The sequence below is a fragment of the Bubalus bubalis genome, chromosome 11, assembly GCF_019923935.1.
Source record: "Bubalus bubalis isolate 160015118507 breed Murrah chromosome 11, NDDB_SH_1, whole genome shotgun sequence".
Lineage (NCBI taxonomy): Eukaryota > Metazoa > Chordata > Mammalia > Artiodactyla > Bovidae > Bubalus > Bubalus bubalis.
Window position 1 is genome coordinate 77535964 of NC_059167.1, and position 18144 is coordinate 77554107.

Sequence of the window (18144 nt, forward strand, 5' to 3'; positions counted from 1 at the left end):
CCAGTGGCAAGGTTGAAGGGAGAGGACTGACTCTGAAAGGGTTCGAGGACTTTGGGGGGTAAAGGAAACGTTCCATATCCCCATTATGATGGTAGATACAAGACTATATACATTTGTTACAATTCATCAAATCATATACTTAAATTGATGAATTTTATTACACGTAAATTGTACCTCAATAAAGAGGATTTTAAAAAATCATACAGGGGCTTCCCTGGTGGCTCAGTGGTAAAGAATCTGCCCGCCAATGCAGGAGACACGAGTTCAGTCCCTCATCCAGCAAGATCCCACATGCTGTGGAGCAAGTAAGCCCATGCACTACGACTACTGGGCCTGCACTCTAGAGCATGGAAGCCCAACTGCTGAAGCCCAGGCGGGCTCCGGAGTAAGAGAAGCCACCACGAGAAGGCTGCACACCTCAACTAGAGTAGTCTCCACTCTGTGAAACTAGAGAAAAACCTGTGCAGTAACGAAGACCTAGCACAGCCAAAAAGAGTCACATAAATCTATAAATATTTTTGATACCATGTTACTTACCTGCAAATGTTTTCAAGGAAAACCCTCATGGAAACTATAAAGTTGGATCTTTCTCACAGGCTATTTTTAAGCTCTCTCAACCATTTCTTAAGAGAAGTTTTGTATTTGCAGTGCCTCCCCCTACAGATAATTGGAAGGAGGAAGCAGGGCAGAGCAAACTATACTCATGGCCACACATACCTCACACTTTTCCCACAAAGTGACATCTCCCTCTTTATTGGGGTTCTGGCATATCTAATGAGGAATTCTTTTAGCTGAAGTGTAAGTATGTGAAAGGTAAAAGCTAAAATAAATATATATTGTATCTCATATTTTAGTAAAAGCAGAGAACTAGTAAGAAATTTGATACATCCATTAAGTAGTCAAAAAAGATCTCAGACTCTGATTTTCAGTGGCGCTAGCGGTAAAAAATCCACCTGCCAATGCAGGAGACCTAAGAGACACAGGTTCGATTCCTGGGTTGGGATGATCCCCTGGAGGAGGGCATGGCAACCCACTCCAGTGTTCTTGCCTGGACAATCCTATGAACAGAGGGGCCTGCTGGGCTATAGTCCATAGGGTTGCAGAGTCAGACATGACTGAAGCGACTTAGCATGAACACACAGCCAGTGAAGATAATGCAGGGGCTAAAGCCACCCTTTGGCAGCCAATGACTTAAGCAGAGAGTGGTTGTTCAGTTAATACTAGTTCATTTGAAACTTAGTTGATCAACAACAGTGTTAAGCATATGCAAGGTCACATGCAGCCTCTTCTGTATCATATGAACTTTGAGTACTCTCCATTGAAAGAAGGCAGTCTTAGGCAGAGACTTAGACTCTTGAGCTAGGAGGAGAGCCCAGAGATCTTGCCCTTAATTCAGTTATTCTAACCCAGTGCAGAAACTGAGGAAGAACTAGAAGAGCCTCTTGATGAAAGTGAAAGAGGAGAGTGAAAAAGTTGGCTTAAAACTCAACATTCAGAAAACTAAGATCATGGCATCTGGTCCCATCACTTCATGGCAAATAGATGGAGAAACGGTGGAAACAGTGACAGACTTTGTTTTCTTGGGTGCCAAAATCACTGCAGGTGGTGACTGCAGCCATGAAATTAAAAGATCCTTGCTCCTTGGAAGACAAGCTATGACCAACCTAGACAGCATATTAAAAAGCAGAGATATTACTTTGTCAACAAAGGTCCATCTAGTCAAAGCTATGGTTTTTCCAGCAGTCACTTATGGATGTCGAGAGTTGGACTATAAAGCAAGCTGAGTGCCAAAGAATTGATACTTTTGAACTGTGGTGTTGGAAAAGACTGTTGAGAGTCCTTTGAACTGCAAGGAGATCCAACCAGTCCATCCTAAAGGAAATCAACCCTGAATATTCATTGGAATGACTGATCCAGAAGCTGAAACTCCAATACTTTGGCCACCTGATGCAAAGAACTGACTCACTGGAAGAGACTCTGATGCTGGGAAAGATTGAAGGCAGAAGGGGACAACAGGGGATGAGATGGTTGGATGGCATCACCGACTTGATGGACATGAGTTTGAGCAAGCTCCGGGGGTTGGTGATGGACAAGGAAGCCTGGTGTGCTGCAGTCCACGGGGTCGCAAAGAGTCGGACACGACTGAGCGACTGAACTGAACTGACTGAACCCTGTGCATTTGCTCTCCTCCCCCTGCCTCTGCTCCAAAGCTTGATATGTGCTGAATACATGGGTTGCAAGGAGTTGGACAGGACTGAAGTGACTTCACTCACATGCATGTATGAACTACTGTTGGGTATTCAGGAAAAAGTGGCTCTATGTCTAACAGATCCCAAATTTTCAAGTCCTGGTTGGTAACAACCCAAAGGCAGTTTCATTAAGTATACCAACAGATTTTACATATAACATACCACATTCATATTCTAGAAAACTGTGTTAGTAGGACAGGAGATTGCTGGCAGGTTTACTTACTTTAACCATTCCTTGATGGGGTCAAGAGAGGCAACAGGAATCGCATTGATCATTGTCACTTTCTTGCTGTAGTCCTTGTAGACGATCACCATGTCAAAGTTCTTCAGGTGAAACTGGACTCGCTCAAAGTGAATCAGCTCCACTTCATCCAACGTTACCACAAAAGGTGGCTGTCAGGGAAGAAAGGAACTATTTTCATAAAAATACTTCCCACAAAACACTAGCATTTTCAAATGCTTTCAGGATCTAAAAACTACCACACAAAGGATAACTAAACTGTTTTTTGTTTGTTTTTTGGGGGCAAAGACTAAAAATGATAAAACGTACCAAGAAGCCCGTGTTAAAGGATCTGCAAGATTGAAAGCCTCCCTCAGGGAGAATTCATTTAAGGAAACTATGCAAAGAAACTGTCTCTAAAAACTAAAGAGACTTTTAAAGAATCATTTGTTTAATTTTTATACCCAAGGTAAGTAAATATAAAAAATTAAAATACTAGGATATAATAAGGATTTAGTTTTCAAAACATCTACACTCTTGCTTTCTTTTCTCTAACAATTTTCTTCCTAAAAAGAGGTCAGAAACACTCACCCATTCTGTAGCATTTACCAGCGCACTACTAGTAGGCTGAAGGAGGCAGGTACTCCTATAGGGAGCACCATTAAATCTGAAAGACAGTAAGAGACTCACATAAGATGGGGTTCACTGCAAGAGAAACTGCTGCCGTCCCAGCAGGCTTCTCTCCTTTCCCATTCCAAACAAATCTCCAGCACACTTGCTGGAGACGCACTTCCAGAGAGAGCCTCTCAGTCTTAGCTATTCACCCAGCCCTTGAACATTTCCAAGAGATAATGGATGTCCATAGGAAAAAGAACATGATATGTTAGCTAAGTTATTATTAAAGGAAGAATAACTAATTTTTCTGAAGGCCAAAAAGAAGATGACACATTACCCCAAGTCCCTAAAAGGCACTTCAAATTCCAGTTCCTCCTTGGTTAGAGCCTCTACTTTTTCAATGAAATTTTTAAAGGCTGTTTTCAGTTTGTGCCTCATTTCTCTTTCCATCTGTAGAAGAAATACCAAGTAACTATAGTTATCACTTTCTTATTAATAGTAATCCCTTCAAAAACCATGAAGTGCTTTTGTAGTCCTGAATTCTGTTAACTATGATACTAACATGGATACTTTATTACAGGCTGCTAAAATTAATTGTCGAGTTATGCCTATGAATTAAGTCTAATTCATAGTCAACATACTACACCATCCCAGCAGATACTTGAGAAGTTCTACATAGTTTCTGGAGTGGTTTATAAAATATATAACAATTATTGAGCTCAGATCTGGGCTGAATCCTTGCTCATGCTCAGTCGCTTTAGTCGTGTCCAACTCTATGCTTCTAAGCTCCTCTGTCCATGGGATTCTCCAGGCAGGAATACTGAGTGGGTTGCCATGCCCTTGTCCAGGGGATCTTCCCAACCCAGGAATCGAACTCACATCTCCTGTGTCTCCTGCATTGCAGGAGATTCCTTTACTGCTGAGACACCATGAAAGCCTGAATCCTACCTCCCTACCCTACAAATAAAATACCAAATCTCACCTGCTCAGCATAGAGATCATCTCGGTCATGCATATGCTGATGTTTCCCCAAGTCTGTGGTGATCTCCCCGACTTCTGTGTAGAACTGCACATCTGTATGCCGCTTCTTCCCAAACATGATGGCATTCTAAAGACCGAAAGTAGAAAGAACAAGAAATTTTAAGACTTATTTCGCAAAGAAGTCTACACAGGCAAAATAACAACAAAACATGAAAAAATTAAAATATCTATGCTAGAAATCATAACATTTATGTAAGAATAGTTAAACCACTCCAGGTGTCATCATAAATAATGACATTTGGGAATATAAAAGAGTATAAATTTTTTAAAGTTTTCCTACTTATTAGAATGGACTTTGGAGATTATGTTGATAATTGTCTAAAGCAAAAACTTTCTATTTCAGAAACAGGAATGTGGAACAGACCTATATGTATTGGAGATCATTATGTATCACACCAAGGAACAAACATGATTAGCATCTTTGAGATGTCAGGCACTGGGGGCTTTATAATGATCTTATGTGACAGGTGATATTCTTCATCACTATTTTAAAAGAAACACTGTGATAGTAAGATCTTGCCCAAGAGCTCACAGCTAGCTGATAAAGATATACCTTGAGGTGAAAGTGCAAGACAATAATCATTTCCCCATCACATGGCTGGAATAAAGCATGCTTGATGTTATTGTACAAAATATCCACTTTGTCTCCTCGGACAGACGTGAAGCGAAAACCTAGGTGGGGGGAATGGAGGAAGCAGCTAAGTATCAAGGTACATCATCAGGTTAGCCCAAAAGGTACTGAATCTTTTCTGGTTGATTTGAACAGGGTCAGAGGGAATGCCAACAAGGTACAGAGCTTTCCTTTCCTTCTGGCCACAGAGCATGTCAAAGTAGACTCCTCCCAGCACTTCCTACTATGTTATCTGGTCTGTCATTGCTACAGATGTGCCTCCAAAGACAAAGCCCAGGCACACGAGAGATCATCCATACCATTGACATGGGCCTCCAGTGAGCCTTGCATCCTCTTTTGGGCAATGTTCGGGCGAATGTACAGATCTTTCAGTTTGGGATTACTCCGGTTTAGATTGATCACCAGTGAATCTTGTTTCACAATGCCCTAAGCAGAATGAAAATCAACGTGAATTCCCACAGCTCTTTCTATGCCCCCAAACCTTCATGTGTCCTTTGGCACAAAGGCACTTTGCTGTTGTTCCGGCTCACCTCCTTCTCTTTCTCTTCCGCTTCCCGAGTCTTGTAACGCTTCTGCACTTCTTTTATAATTCGGAAAGCGTTCTGAAGGTTCAAGGCTGGAACTGTCTGTTCTCCAGGTGCCTTCATATTTGAAGCTCGGTATGTACTACAGAAAAGGGGGAGCACTTATGTAATTTCTTTATCATGCCAGGTAACCCACACCCATTACTGTGTGTTACAACTGGCTTAATACCTTTTAGGAGAAAAAGGTACCACTGAATGCTGAAATAATGTCTGGAAAGATGAAAAAATCCTTCCTCTCTCTTAAACAGATGTTATAGCTAATCCACTGAGTGTGGGAGTCATACTTATATTTCAAATTCTGCATAAACTTCCCCAAATGATCCTATTTCACTTCAAGAATAAACAGACTCCAATGCAGCACACATCTGATATTTTATCAACAAATATGTCAAGTGAGAATAAAATATCTTTATGAGGATTTAAATTAGGTTCCAACCTCAAAACAGTACAAGGTTAGTAAGGTGATCCTCCTAATCAAGTACCACTGAGGAAGGTGCCACCATTCACTAGGGTGCAGGAGGACACGCACTCTGGGTTTCTGAGGGTACTGCTCCGACCAGCAGGGATTTGGGGGTGGTTGTTTCCCTGGAACTCACATTTCCTTGACAAAAGTGGCTTCTGGGTTGGGAAAGATGTTGCCCTCATTTCTGCCCAGAGCACTGCCTGGGCAATAAAAGTTGATTCGCAAGTAAGTATAATCTCCTTCCACAGACATACTTATATTCTGTTCAAAGAAATGAAAAGCATTAGCAAAGAAACCAAACAGATTTCTTTCCTAGATGAAGGTAAGTAGCTATAGACATGCTAAAATTAAGTTAGTAGTTACAAACTGACAGCTAAACCTAGCCTGTAATCCTTACTCTAAAACTAATAAGCTACATATTTAGCTTACTTTTTTATATGACCAAATGTGTGTTTCTAAAAGAATCACTGAGTTCCTAAAGTTCTTTTCCAGTGCCATGTTTATGACAACAGGTTACAAAGTTCTTCAAGTTCAAAGAGAAACAAGCAAAGTATGATTATAGACTAGGTCATTTAACTTTCTCCAAAGCGCAAACGGGAAAGGAAGGAAAATGACAGCAGGAGATTAGGGAGTGGGGTGGGGAGTCTGGAACATGGGAAAGGCAGAGTCAGGAGGAGCACAGAATAGCAGAGACATGCAGTCAGGACAGCCATCTATGGTAAGCACAATTATTTTAAGGAATTATTCGAATGAAGCCTGATTCAATGTCAGTACCTTGATTGTGGCAATGTGAAAAGGTGTCGCAATGCCAAACACAGGCATTATTACAGTCTCGTATTTTTTATCAATATAGATCTTCATTTCCCTTATGTGTGGTTCCTTAGGCATCAAAGATGGGTTTTTATAGGACACATTAGATTTACGAGCTCTGGAGTGGGAATAAAAAAATGTTCTTGAGAAATTTCTGCAAATCACATATAACCCTAAGACAATCTCACTACTCCATGCAAACTCTTACTTCTGAATCTGCTGTTCCCCTTTCTGTTCAGTTAATCGCCTCTTTGCTTCCTCATTGAGTTGAGCTGCCAGTTCTTTTTGATGGGCTCTTCGCTTCTCTTCTGCAGTCATCTCATTCTAAAGAAGGGAAAACTGAAGTTATCAGGACCTGTGAACCGTGACAAACAGGAAATTGAAGTAGTTTTCAAACAGTAAACGTACTCGTGTTCTTTCTGTAAGTAAAGCTGCTCTGGAACCTCTTCCCAACAGGTCCTCAGCTTCATCTTTCTCCTCTTCCTCTTCTTCCTCATCCTCATTCTATGGGGGAGGGGGTGGAAATCATCATCAGAAATTCAAGTCTTAATTATTTTAGCCATTATTGCTTACTTTTTCATTGTAGCAAACTTTTCACCACTCATTTTTATCTTCTTCTTACCTTTAGAAAAATCCCTACGTTCTTCACTTTCTTCTTCACAGAAGTGAGAACGGTGGCTGGGCCATCCTGGAATACAAAGAGCAAGTGAGACATCTCTAAGAGCATTTAAATGATATACTTTCACTTTCGAACCCAGTAACTAGCTGGGCCATGCTTTGAATCTTCTGGCACTAAAAAAATCTTTGACAACACATAAAACCAGTTATCTTCCCAAATGCACATCAGGAACTGCAATTTGGGAGGCAACAATGGGATAATGAGTAAGAATACTGGCTTGATTTGAAACCTGGCTCACTCACTTTTGAGCTCTGTGACATCTGGCAAGGTACATATACTTTTTTGTGCCTCAGTTGCTTTATCTACATATTTGGATAAGAGTAACTACTTCATAGAATTATTATAAGGATTCAATGAATTAATGTATAAATGTGTTCATATAAGAACACTGAAATATTTACTACCATTAAGAATCAACGGGGGCTCTGTGACGATATAGAAGGGTGGGATGGGGAAACAGATGGGAGGGAGGGGACCGGATGTACCTATGGCTGATTCTTGTTGATGTTTGACAGAAAACAACAAAGTTCTGTAAAGCAATTATCCTTCTATTTAAAAATAAAGTGGCAAAAAAATAAATAAAATCAGTTCCTGCTAAGTTAAAGAAACCAGTCACAAATAACCCCTAAATACTCAGAAAAGGCAAATCCTTAGAAAAAGAAAAGTCACTGCCTAGGCCTGGGAGGGAAATGAGGAGTGACTGCTAATGGGCACAGGGTTTCTTTCTGAGGTGATAAAAATGTTCTAAAACTAGACTATGGTGACAGTTGCATTAACTGTAAAGATACTAAAAGTCACAATTGTACACTTTAATTGCATGGTATATAAACTGTTAAAGCCATTACAAAAGAAAAAAAAAATCAGCTCTGTTATAGAATCAGTTCCTGATAGTATCATAATCAAGGTTCAAGCCACAATGTGATAGAGTTTGTTTAAACAATCTGTATTCCTGGCTGTACTAGGTCAGGCTTTCATAGGCATCTCTAATTCCTCTTAGCTAGTATTTAACAAATGATAAAAAGAAAAAACACCACATAACATAGATAAGCAATAAACAGTATATAAGGATTTACTATGTAGCACACGGAACTATACTCAGTATCTTCTAATAATTTAAAATGGAAAATAATATGAAAAAATATATATATAAATATAAAAAACTGAATCATTCTGCTATACACCTGAAACTAACATGATATTGTAAATCAACTATTTGTTCTTGTTCAGTCCCTCAGTCATGTCTGACTCTTTGTGACCCCATGGACTGCAGCAGCCAGGTTTCCCTGTCCTTCACCATCTCCTGGAGCTTGCTCAAACTCATAATCATTGAGTTGGTGATACCATCCAACTATCTTGTCCTCTGTTGTCTCCTCCTCCTCCTGCCTTCAATCTTTCTCAGCATCAGGGTCTTTTCCAGTAAGTTGGATCTTTGCATCAGGTGGCCAAAGTATTGCAGCTTCAGCATTAGTCCTTCTAATGAATAGTCAGGATTGATTTCCTTTAGAATAGACTGGTTTGACCTACTTGCAGTCCAAGGGATTCTCAAGAATCTTCAACACCACAGTTTGAAAGCATCAATTCTTCAGCACTCAGCCTTTGTTATGGCCCAACTCTCACATCCATACATGACTACTGGAAAAATCAACTACACTTTCATTTAAAAAAAAGGGAGGGGGAACCATAGGGTTAAAAATGCACTTCAATATTCAATTCATGAAAGAAGCAATATATACCTCATCCACAAGCACTGTGTCTCCAATGAACAGGGCATAGGTTTTCTCTTCTGGTTTTTTCCCTTCCTTGTTAGTCAAATCTGAGAATCCCAAATTGATGCTGAAAACCATCCCTAAACCAGCAAAACAGGAATCAGTGAATGACTGTGCAAGTTTGAAGTGTGATTTTATACAGAATAGAGGGAGATGAAACTAAGGTAAAGTATTTTAAAAGGTATTTTTCTAATGTATGCATGTAAAACTCACCTTTCTTTAGTTTGTACTGATTTTTACTATTAATTACTAAAGAACCTTCACGGAATTCAATGCCCATTCCAAACCTAAAAAAGAAATGAAGGAAACTTCAACAATAGGCTAAAAGGCCTCTAACCTGAGCCAGGTACACGATATCCTATTTTGATTTTCAAGGTAAGGCAGGCAAACAAGCTGAGTAATTTGCCACTACTGATGAGTTGTTAAAGGGTACACTACCAAGAATGTATAACAACTGGAATAAGAGATAACTTCTAGTAGAATGTTGATAAATGGATTTACTAAGTCTCTAAGGCCAAAACTTGGTATAGGTCAATGTATTTCCTTTTGTCCATCACAGAAGTCCAGAAATAAACAATATATCCCAACTAGCTTCATCTAAGGAGCCTGCCTAGAGCTTTTGTTTCTCAAATGTCTTCAGTTCTATAATATGTTAGTAGTATATCTAGGTGTTCAATGATCAAATACACTTGAGAAACACTGGAGAAAAAAAAAAAAGTTAAGAATTTAAATAGCTGGATATCTCAGAGTACTCATTTTGCAAATATGAATTGAGTTGTTCTAAGAGAGGAAATATTGTATATAATGTCTCTTCACATTTGTAATTTAAGCCTGAAACATCTACAACATTGGTCTGAAAACATCTCCATGAACTTACATACCTTCTCTGATAACATCATGTGTCTGGCACACAGTTATGTTGAATAGTCCACAAACATTGGTTGAATCACCATGACTGCCAGTCATGAAAACTGACACAGTGACAATGTATATCACAGCATCTTACCCTAGGTTTTTGGTAATTTTGTTCAGCAGCTCTGGCTTCTGCTTTTTAACCACATCCATGACAGCATTATACACATCACATATCTTCACGCCTAATGACAAGACAGATGGGACATTAAAGTATCTTTCAGGAAAAAACCACAAATCACATTTTTAAAATCAACATTATTTTTACTTGTTACGTCACCTAAAGCAGGGTTTCTCAAAACACACAATAAGGAATACAGTTGCAGGGCTGGCAGGGCTTAGAAATGTGCATTTTAAAAAACAATCCACCCAGTCATTCTTTAATTACACTGAGAATCACTCCACGGGGACTGTGGAACCCTAGCTGGTCTCAGTGAAATAATTTAAGAGTTGATAAATAGCATTACATTAAATTTACTACACATTTTGAAGAACAAGACTACTGAACAGGTGAATTACTGTTGGAAAAATGCTGGACATAATTTTTCAAGGTTTAGGATATGAATATGTATTTCAAGCCAGAGTAGTTCAAATACAGTAGCCTCAGAGAAGTTTTTATTCTCATTGAACAACCTAGGACTATGGATTGCCAGTTGGATTTCTCAAGACTGACCTGAGGTATCAGGAGGGAATGCTGTCTGGAAGCTCTGGGAAACTTTAAGTGGGCTTACAAAGTTGTTTAAAAGCGGCAAACATAAAGTCCCATTTAAATGGGAGTGAGGAGTCTCATGGCAAAAGAGGTGCAAAATGCTCTCCTTTTAAGTAGACAGTAGCTTGCTTGTCTATGGGGTCGCACAGAGTGGACACGACTGAAGTGACTTAGCAGCAGCAGCAGCAGCTTGCTTAGCAGGGTTGCCATTAGTTCTGCTCTCAAACTAAGATTCCTGGTATTCATTCAATATAGGATTAACATTACATAGTCTGTTGGGAGAGATACTACTTCTCAGAACTTTCTAAAGAAAAGTAGTAAGAGCATGGTATTTTATGAAGATCTGAACAAAGAGTCCTAACCAGTCAGAGAGGTTTCTGTAAACATCAATATAAAACCACAGTAACCATTCCTGCATAAACGAAAAGTACATTGAAGAACTAAATGCTAGGATGATTGGAAGTTAGTAAAATCTAATTCTATTTACAGTACAACAGCCTCAGGGATAAACAGTCCCACGAATGCTACATTTTTGTTACATAATTTCTAAACCTTATCTAAGGCACACATTACCATGTCTTAGTTCCTTTAGCAGCTCCTCTTGCAGCTGAAGCAAAAAGTTGTAATTTTCTTGAACCTCCTGAGAAGGATCAACCATCAAAGTGCGAACAAGGTTGGAGCAGTAAGATTTGAAGCGAATACCCATGGCACAGGTAATGGCCCCAAAATGCATATGATTCTTGTCACTAGAGACCAAAGGGAGAAAGCATCTCATTACACAAACTTGTGAAGTCCCTAGCATACCTACCATACACATCTGTAATCACAATTTTGACCTGCTAAATCCCAAAGCTGAAGCAGAAAAAATGACCTAAACTTTTTTTTTTTAAAAACCAAGTCAGTTTATAAAGGCTCTGGAAAGTTGTTCCCAAATACGCAAGTTATACTGAATTTTATGCATTATAATCTAACAGTATGATGGTAAGCCATCACCTTTCCACCAGGCCCGATGAATAGCATTCTTTACAGTATTTTTAAAAATTAGAAGGGGAATAATTATGATATACCTAGCAAGATTTTTATTTTTTAAACATGTTTTGCATTTTTTTCTTGTCATTTTTAATCATCTGGAAAATGCTTACAATCAAATACTCAAGTAAGAAATGAATAACTATGTGAAATAAAATTAAATTATACATAGAATAAGACAAGAAGATAATGCAGGAGGCAGGCTAATGGTTATTTTTTTTCTTCCTATTTTTTTGAATCCCAGAATGAGTCTAAGAAAAAACAGGCCAAAGGCTGAAGTGCTCTGGTTGTTTATATTTTGAAATTCTCATACTCACCTCACCACACTGAACTTGAGGTTATAGTTGCCACCACTCTGAATGATAGGAGGGTAACACATTTCCACAGTAGAAGGGTCTGCCCCAGCTAGGTATTTTTTCTCTTCTATGGCCTTTTCCACAGACTCAGCCAATTTGCTGTGTCTAACTTTCTATAAAAAATACCCAGAAATAAAACAATATTTACTATAGGGTGGCAGAAGGGTGTTGGGTTTTTGGACATGACCATTTGAAGACAACATATGTCCTGATATCATATAGGATGCCAAAGAAGTCTTATGAAGTGGTTTATGCACCAGATAACACACTGGTGTACACGCAAAAGCAAATTTAGAGAAATGTGTGCAATTTGCAGCTATTCAAAGAATTCTCAAGTGACATACTGGGTAAGCTCCAGAAACTACAGTGGACGTTTATAGTTATTCTCAAAGAGAGCTGGCCACCAACTTAACTACCAGAGGAAGCTGAACACAACCTAAAAAACACTGCATGGGACGGACTGACTTCATTAAAAGAGTAAAAAGACACTCCCACCCCCAATTTACCTCATCTGCATCAACTATTTCCATGACTCTTTCCTTGAAGAATTTGTTGAAGACCTCAGAGGTGATGCTAGCTGCTTTCTTCATTAGATTGAGCTCTCCATCCTCCTTTACAGCAATGGTATAGGCCACAACTGCACTGATGTCTATCTGCAGTCAAAGGGATAAACAGTTCCTAACATGCAGACACAGAACTGCTAAAGAAATCTCTCCCCCCCAGTTCAAATATTATCAGTGACTATGTCTGGTTATTTAGCAAACTACTCATCAGCAGTTTGCAGAATATCTAAATATTCTCTTCTTGGATTGAATAAACATCTGAAAGAACTCTTTACCAGGTCATTGGTGTATTCTAAGAGGCAATGAATTAACATATTGTTTAAAGTGTAAATGTAAATGCCTCTCTTGAGATTTCCATAAAGGCTGAAGGAGGTAGAAAGAAAAGAAAACTTTTTTGGACAAGAGATTTTCCTCAATTTCCCTCTGGAGTAGCTGAACTGTCTCCTGAATGCCTCACTCCTAACTGAAAAGTGAACTGGTTTACCACTCAGCCACAGGAACTGAAAATGGAAATGTGAATGAATATACAGCTTTCTCAAAACAAAGTCTCTGCACTATCAGTTGTGAAAGCCCCTCACAATTTTGTCTTCTCAACTCTCAATGTGCTTTTTTCCAGAATATTCTTACTTTGTCAAAGCCCTCTTTGTTGAGGCAGTCATTCCAGCTCTTCATGAACTCTCCTGGAAATTTGTCTTTGCTGAACACTCCAATCTTCTTGCCATTCTTGCTTTCTTTAATGGCTTCAATCATTTTGTCAAAGCTACTCTTGTTACTTTCATTCTGTCAGTGCCACAGGGAGAAAAAGGGGGTTTAGTTTAAGAATTAGACATCTATGTTCTACTAGTACTAGGTAGAGAATATTCTAAACTATGGAAAGAAATAAATTCTATCTCCCCTTTCCTACCTATTTCCTTAGGGAAAACTGTAGTATACCAAAAGGTTACACAAAATTTCTTTGGATATATTTATATGCTTAAGTGAAGTGCCACATAAGCTGAGAAGACTATTCTTTACTTCAGGAAGAGCTAAGAAACTGAAATACAAAGGTGAACAACATTCTGAAAAGAAATCTTTGTCAGGTGGGCAATATAATAAAAAAAGATTACATTTGATAAAAATCGGAAATGAGGTATACGTTTCCTTAAGGATATTTAAAGATTTTTGTTCTAGTTAAGATACTAAGAGACAGCAAAAGAGACACAGAGAGGGAAGGGGGATGATTTGGGAGAATGGCATTAAAACATGTATAATATCATATAAGAAACGAATTGCCAGTCCAGGTTAGATGCAGGATACAGGAAGCTTGGGGCTGGTGCACTGCGATGACCCAGAGGGATGGTATGGGGAGGGGGGTTCAGGATGGGGAACACGTGTACACCCGTGGCGGATGCATGTTGATGTATGGCAAAACCAATACAATATTGTAAAGTAAAAAAAATAATAATAATAAAAAAAAGATACTAAGAGAAGTAGCCTCAAGAATGGATAAAGTTAGTATTCACCGTAATTTCATTACCCATTTGTGTTACTGCAAACTGATAGGATTATTGAACTCTTCTTTCTTTCTAACAAATGACAGTTAGCTAAAATCTTCCCCTTGTATTTTTAAATTCCTGGAAGGCTTTTCTGTTCACCGCTTTTAAACACTCTTTCCTATTAATGACGCATTCTGCTCATTCTGACCTTTTCTCGTACGAGCAGTGTGATGGCAGGCGCTCCGTTAGCGTTCTCGTTGCCCTTCGTGTTGGCAATCTGTTTCAGGAACTCCACTTTTTTCTTGCTGGCCATAAAGATGATTTTGTCATCACAAAATACCATGATAGTATCAGTTAGTTCATAACCAAAGAGCCACGTCTATGGGAAAAGACAACAGTGTGAACAGATACAAAAAAATCAATGTATTTATACATATGAAATAAGGTATCTGGAATTAACTTCAAAATAATCTTGTAGTGTGAGAACTTGGATATAGATTCCAATGAAATGAGATTAGTCAGTACTGTTCACTGAACTTTTTGTGAAAGAACTATTCTACACATCCTCTGTTTATCAGGATAGCCACTGCAGAGTACTTGAGACTGAGGACTGAGGAGCTGAAATTTTAATGTGGCTAGTGGCTACCATACTGAACAGTAGCTGATTCAATGACTCTCAGAGCTAAACACTGCTGTAAACCTCTCACCTGTAAGGCAGTTGATTTGGCATAAACAATTTCTTCATCAACACCCACTGATACAACAATGGCATCAACGTTGGCATACTCATCTTCTCCTTTCTGAAAGGCAGAGTAGAAAATTTGGTCATTTTCTTTTCATACGAGCACAATAGGAATATATCCAAGATACATATAATTTTTTCCTAATGGAAATTCAAAGTTTAAGGTACATGTATACTTGGCAACCTTACAGTCATTACTTATTCTATTTTTTAAATAGCTTTCTGAGACAAAATTCATATACAGTTCACCAACTTTAAGTGTAAAATTCAGTGGTTTTCAGTGTATTCAGTTATACAACCATCACAATCTAATTTTAGAACATTTTTATCTCTCCCCTCCAAAACCCATTAGCAATAATTATCCACCTCCTCTCAGTCCTAGCAACCACTAATCTCATTTGTCCCTAAGGATTTGTCTATTATGGACACGTAACATAAATGGACTCATAAAACATGGCATTTGTGTCTGGCTTCTTTCACGGTTCATATGTTTTAGCATGTATCAATACCACATTCCATTTTATTGCTAAGTAATATTCCATTATGTGGATATACTACATTGTATCCATTCAACTGTTGGACATTTGAGTTGTTTCCATTTTTTGGCTATTATGAATGCTGCTGCTATAAACATTAGTAAGTTTTTGTGTGCACATATTTCTCTTGAGTATATATCTAGGTGAGGAATTGCTAGTTATACAGTAACTCTATATTTAACTTTCTGAGGAAACACAAGACTGTTTTCTAAAGTGCCTGCACTATTTCACAAATTTCTTTCCCAAAGTAACATGTGAGGGTTCCAATTTCTCCATATGCTGACCAACACTTAGATTCATTATAGCCATCCAGTGGGTACGAAGTATCTCACTGCAGTTTTGATTTGTATTTCCACAATGGTCAATGATCTTGACTGAGCTCCCAGTCACATGATTCTGATGATTTGTATACCTATTTGGGGAAGTGTGTGTTCAGATCCTTTTCCCACTCTGGGTTATTGCTTTATTACTAAAGTGTAAAAGTTCTTTTTTACACGTTAAAGTCTCTTATCAGATATGGTTTGCATTTTTTTCTCCTGTTCAATGGATTTTCCTTTCACTTTTGTATAGATGTCCTTTGAAGCACAAAAGTTTTTTATTCTGAAGAAGTCCAAATCCTTTTCTTGTGCTTTTGATGTCACATGTAAGGTGGCTTTGCCTAACCCAAGGACACGAAGATATAACTATATTTTCTTCTATAGAAGTTTTAGCTCTTATATTTACATTTATGCTTCATTTTGAGTAAAGTTTGTGTATGGTGTAAAGAAGGGGCCTAACCTCATTTCCTGCCCCCACACTGTCTTGGCACCACATCAAAAAAGAAATTATGTAAATGTGAAGGTTTATTTCTGGATTCTCAATTTTATTCCACTGAGTTACATGTCTGCCCTTAAACACTAGTACATTGCTTTGATTACTGCAGCTTTGTATTAAGTCCTGAAATTGAGATCTGTGAGTCCTCCAACCATTAGCTACTCCTGAACTGTTCTGTAAGACCAAAGCACTGATAACTGTGAGCTATAAGGTCAAATCTCTGATTTCCCTGTAAAGTCAAGAAAAATATCTACAGGGAATGCCCTGGTGGTACAGTGGTTAGGACTCTGAGCTTCCACTGTAGGGGCCTTGGTTCGATCCCTGGTTGGGAAACCAAGATCCTACAAGACATGTGGCACGGTCAAAACAACAAAAAAATAAAACCTACATACATAATGCTATAAATCAATAATATCTCAATTTTTAAAAAATTTATTTAAGATTCTTCCACATTTTAAGACTTCTGAATGCCAATTTGGATCTAAATAAAATAGCAATTGAGGGTTCTGCTGCATTTCTCTAGCAAAACAAAATATATAACCCAAAGGAGTTACTATATAGTAACCTTATGCATTCCCTCACTGATTTTCACTGAGAAAATGTTGACCTTCAGGTTGGTAAGATTTTATCATTAGTTCCCACTGATGATGCAAAAGCAATGGTAATTAAAACTGCTACTGCCTTAGCATAAGTCAAGGTAGTGGCACCAAGCTACATTCATCACTACTACACACTCAACAGAAAGGGAAAAAAGCCAGTTTCACTTAGAAAATGTCCTTGATGCAGTAAAAATGACGAATATTATAAAATCCTAACCTTTGAGTATATGTCTTTTTAATAGTCTGTGTGAAGAAATGGAAAGCACATCCAAAGCACTTCTGTGTGTACACTGAAGTATGACAGCTGTCTCAAGGAAAAGCACTTGTATCAATTCAATTATTCCAGTAATAAATTAAACTAGTCACAGACTTGGATATCTAGCATACATTTTCTTGAAAATGAATGAAGTGAGTCTATCACTTCAAGGAAAATGAAAGAAATGTGTTGTTAATGATGAAATTTGAGCCTTCAAACAGAAATCAAAATTGGAAAACCTTGTACTAACCATTGTGAACTTGACAACTTCTCTACTTATTCAAGAACTTTTCTGATGATATCAGCAGAATATTAACATACACAATTCTCCAACATCATATAATGAAGCGTGTACATTTACCAGAAGTATACAACTGAGGGAACAATATTTTCCAAATAACCAGCAGATGATGTTACAAAATCGTAACTTGAGTATGAAAAGTTCACTGTTGTGGTTTTAAATTCCACAACTAACTTTCAAGAGATAACCACTTCCAGGGAATTCCCTGGCAGTCCAGTGGTTAGGACTCAGTGCTTTTACTGCCAAGGGCCCAGGTTCAAACCCTGGTTGGAGAATTAAGATCCCACAAGCCGAGAGGCCAAAACAAAAAAAGAGAGAGAGGACAATTAACTACTTCCAGAGTTTTAGTGTAGTAACAAAGAATATCCACAGTTATCTGAAGAGTTTATTAAAATGTCTCTTTTCCAACTTTATGTATGTACGAAGCCAAATTTGTTTATATACTTGATCAAACCTATATAAAGAAAGGTTGTGGGGAGCTGAATAATTTAAGACTGTAAAAGGGTCCTGTTATCAGAGTTGGGGACCACTGTCCTGTGATCCCTGACATGGATTAACACTAACTCTGGCATCAGGTCATCTCTCCTCCCCGCTTTGCCACGTACATTCCAATTCTTCAGTGAACATGGATTCTGTGCCAACAGTATTACTAGTACCTTGATAACCCCCCAAAATTAGCAACAGGTACTCCCCTATATTTATGTGTTTTGGCTACCAATACGTAAATTTTTTCCCTAAACACATCTTCAAAAATACCACTGAAACTAACCAAAAAGTCTCTTTTAGTATTTTTTG

At 38.3% G+C, this 18144-nt stretch overlaps 1 protein-coding gene across 1 annotated transcript in view; it reads right to left on the reverse strand.

The window, feature by feature from the left end:
- SUPT16H (SPT16 homolog, facilitates chromatin remodeling subunit) overlaps positions 1–18144 on the reverse strand; it is a 35008-nt gene that overhangs the window by 7109 nt on the left and 9755 nt on the right. The window contains exons 2-22 of the mRNA XM_006062095.4: positions 14810–14902; positions 14311–14481; positions 13255–13407; positions 12571–12717; positions 12026–12177; positions 11253–11425; positions 10065–10155; positions 9272–9345; positions 9026–9138; positions 7236–7301; positions 7022–7117; positions 6822–6937; positions 6578–6731; positions 5937–6064; positions 5287–5422; positions 5056–5182; positions 4679–4797; positions 4067–4192; positions 3422–3534; positions 3061–3136; positions 2473–2642 (exon numbers count right to left, since the gene is read on the reverse strand). Of these exons, the coding sequence (XP_006062157.1) occupies positions 2473–2642; positions 3061–3136; positions 3422–3534; positions 4067–4192; positions 4679–4797; positions 5056–5182; positions 5287–5422; positions 5937–6064; positions 6578–6731; positions 6822–6937; positions 7022–7117; positions 7236–7301; positions 9026–9138; positions 9272–9345; positions 10065–10155; positions 11253–11425; positions 12026–12177; positions 12571–12717; positions 13255–13407; positions 14311–14481; positions 14810–14902 (2594 nt within the window). The remainder of the gene's footprint in view (positions 1–2472; positions 2643–3060; positions 3137–3421; positions 3535–4066; positions 4193–4678; positions 4798–5055; positions 5183–5286; positions 5423–5936; positions 6065–6577; positions 6732–6821; positions 6938–7021; positions 7118–7235; positions 7302–9025; positions 9139–9271; positions 9346–10064; positions 10156–11252; positions 11426–12025; positions 12178–12570; positions 12718–13254; positions 13408–14310; positions 14482–14809; positions 14903–18144) is intronic.